Below are 1896 nucleotides of genomic sequence, written 5' to 3' on the forward strand. Positions count from 1 at the left end.
AATCTAGCACTTATATAATCCTTTAATCTTTCATGAAAAGGACGAATTTTGTATAATTTAACATCCTTATCCTTTAATTTATTTTCCCTATCCTTATTCTCTAAAATTACACAATTTTTCAACTCGATTTCCTGATTTTCTCCAATTTCATTTAAACTTCCTTCTTTTTTTCGGTATTATTGTTTTCATTATCATTTCCGGTATTTGGATATTCTATTTCGGATCTATTCGATTGTTGTTGTAGTTCCTGTAGTTTTTGAGTTTTTGAACACTGTTCACATTGAGGTTTATACATATCCTTAAGACCGCATCCGTAACAAAAAATTTTACGATCCTTAAGACACATGTCCCAAAAGTGACCTTCTTCATCGCAATTCCAGCATATAATCTTTCTTTTTGGCTGAGAATCAAGTGCATTTACCTCTAAATCAGAGTTTTCTAGCAATTTCCTGATCCGTTAATTGTTAATTTATTTCCTCACTTTCTATGGCTGCTATCCGACGTTGTTGGCCAGTAGTAGGGTAACAATTGACATTATTTCTACGAATGAATCATCATTCAAACAATTTCTCCCGTTTCTGAACAAAGCTGTTTCAAATGTCCTATAGATCTGACCTGAACATATAATAATTCATGTCTAATTTCGGGCCTAAGATTCCTAATCACTATCTCAATCAACTCTTCTTCTTCCAAAGGAATAGCTAATCCAATACCATGTTCTAGCTTTACCTGACATTAAAACGTGCAAATTTTTCCCTACACTCTCATTAAAATTGCCATTAAATGTTTCTTCCACTAAACATTTAATTCTATATAGGAATTCTTCGCAATGTAGTCCATCAGCTGATCCATCGAACTTAACATTCCAACTTTGTATTATAGTTGTAACTTTATCTGGATGTAATTTTATTCTATTGGCTGTATAAACTGAACTAAGATTTTGAACATTTTGAGCAGAGATATTAGGTGAATTCCATTCTAAATTATCCTGATGTATTGGTGGTGAAGATGTACATTGTCGTTGTGTTTGAAGTTGTAGGTTGTTGTTGGTTTTGTTGCTGTTGAGTAGGTTCTTGGCTTGTCTGATGCCATGGGCTTAAATTCATCTGAGAAAGCATTCTTTGAACTGTAGTTTCAATCATCTGTGCCATAACGATTTGCATTACGATTCCCTCTCCTACCTCTACTAGACTGGTTTGTTGTATTATGTTGACTATAATTGGGGTTCTGCGACTCATTCATCGTTACATTTACTTCTGGCTGTGAATCTACGTCTATTACCTTTGTTCCTAAAGAAGCTCCTTCTACATTGACTTGTGTAGATTTGCCATCCTTCTGTACCCTATTTGAGGACCTAGTATTATAAGCTTTCGTTGCGGACCCACGACCTCTTCCACGATAAAAAGAACTCTTGGCCTTTTCCATAGGTTTAGCTCCGATTTGACTTAAATCATTCTCATGACATAATTTGCCACAATTTGGACACTCATTAGAACTATTTATCCATTTCGTAATACATTCTCTATGCAAAGTATGTTTACACTTGGTCAAAGCACATTCGCTAGGGTTTGACATTTCCAACTCACAAAGAGAACAGGCTAGACCTAAGTTAGGTTCTGTCATGGCTGGAATATCTTCTGTACTTCGAAGGACTGCCATTATAAACAAAAAAAATTGCTAACTATTCGCAAGGGTTTATAAAATGTATATCTGAAAACCTACAGATTAATAAAACGATCTATATTGAAAACTTCAAATACTATAAAAGTACGAAACTATTTCAGTCAATAAATAAAGTGATTGTAAAGCTTCATAAAATCCAAAACAAATAAATTGGCAAATTACAACAAAGTTGTATTCCTCAATGAGTATTATTGTATAAATACAATGAAAATT

General features: G+C 33.6%; 1 protein-coding gene across 1 annotated transcript; it reads right to left on the reverse strand.

Annotated features, from left to right (window-relative positions):
* Window positions 1-1134: 1134 nt before the first annotated feature.
* On the reverse strand, window positions 1135-1659 carry LOC119615819 (RING-H2 finger protein ATL30-like). The gene has a single exon (XM_037971805.1). It carries the CDS (start codon window positions 1657-1659, stop codon window positions 1135-1137), a length of 525 nt encoding a protein of 174 aa, XP_037827733.1.
* Between the last annotated feature and the right edge of the window lie 237 nt (window positions 1660-1896).

Source organism: Lucilia sericata, unplaced genomic scaffold (assembly GCF_015586225.1).
Source record: "Lucilia sericata isolate MDLA Ls3-8-SP2 unplaced genomic scaffold, ASM1558622v1 Contig008307F_arrow, whole genome shotgun sequence".
Lineage (NCBI taxonomy): Eukaryota > Metazoa > Arthropoda > Insecta > Diptera > Calliphoridae > Lucilia > Lucilia sericata.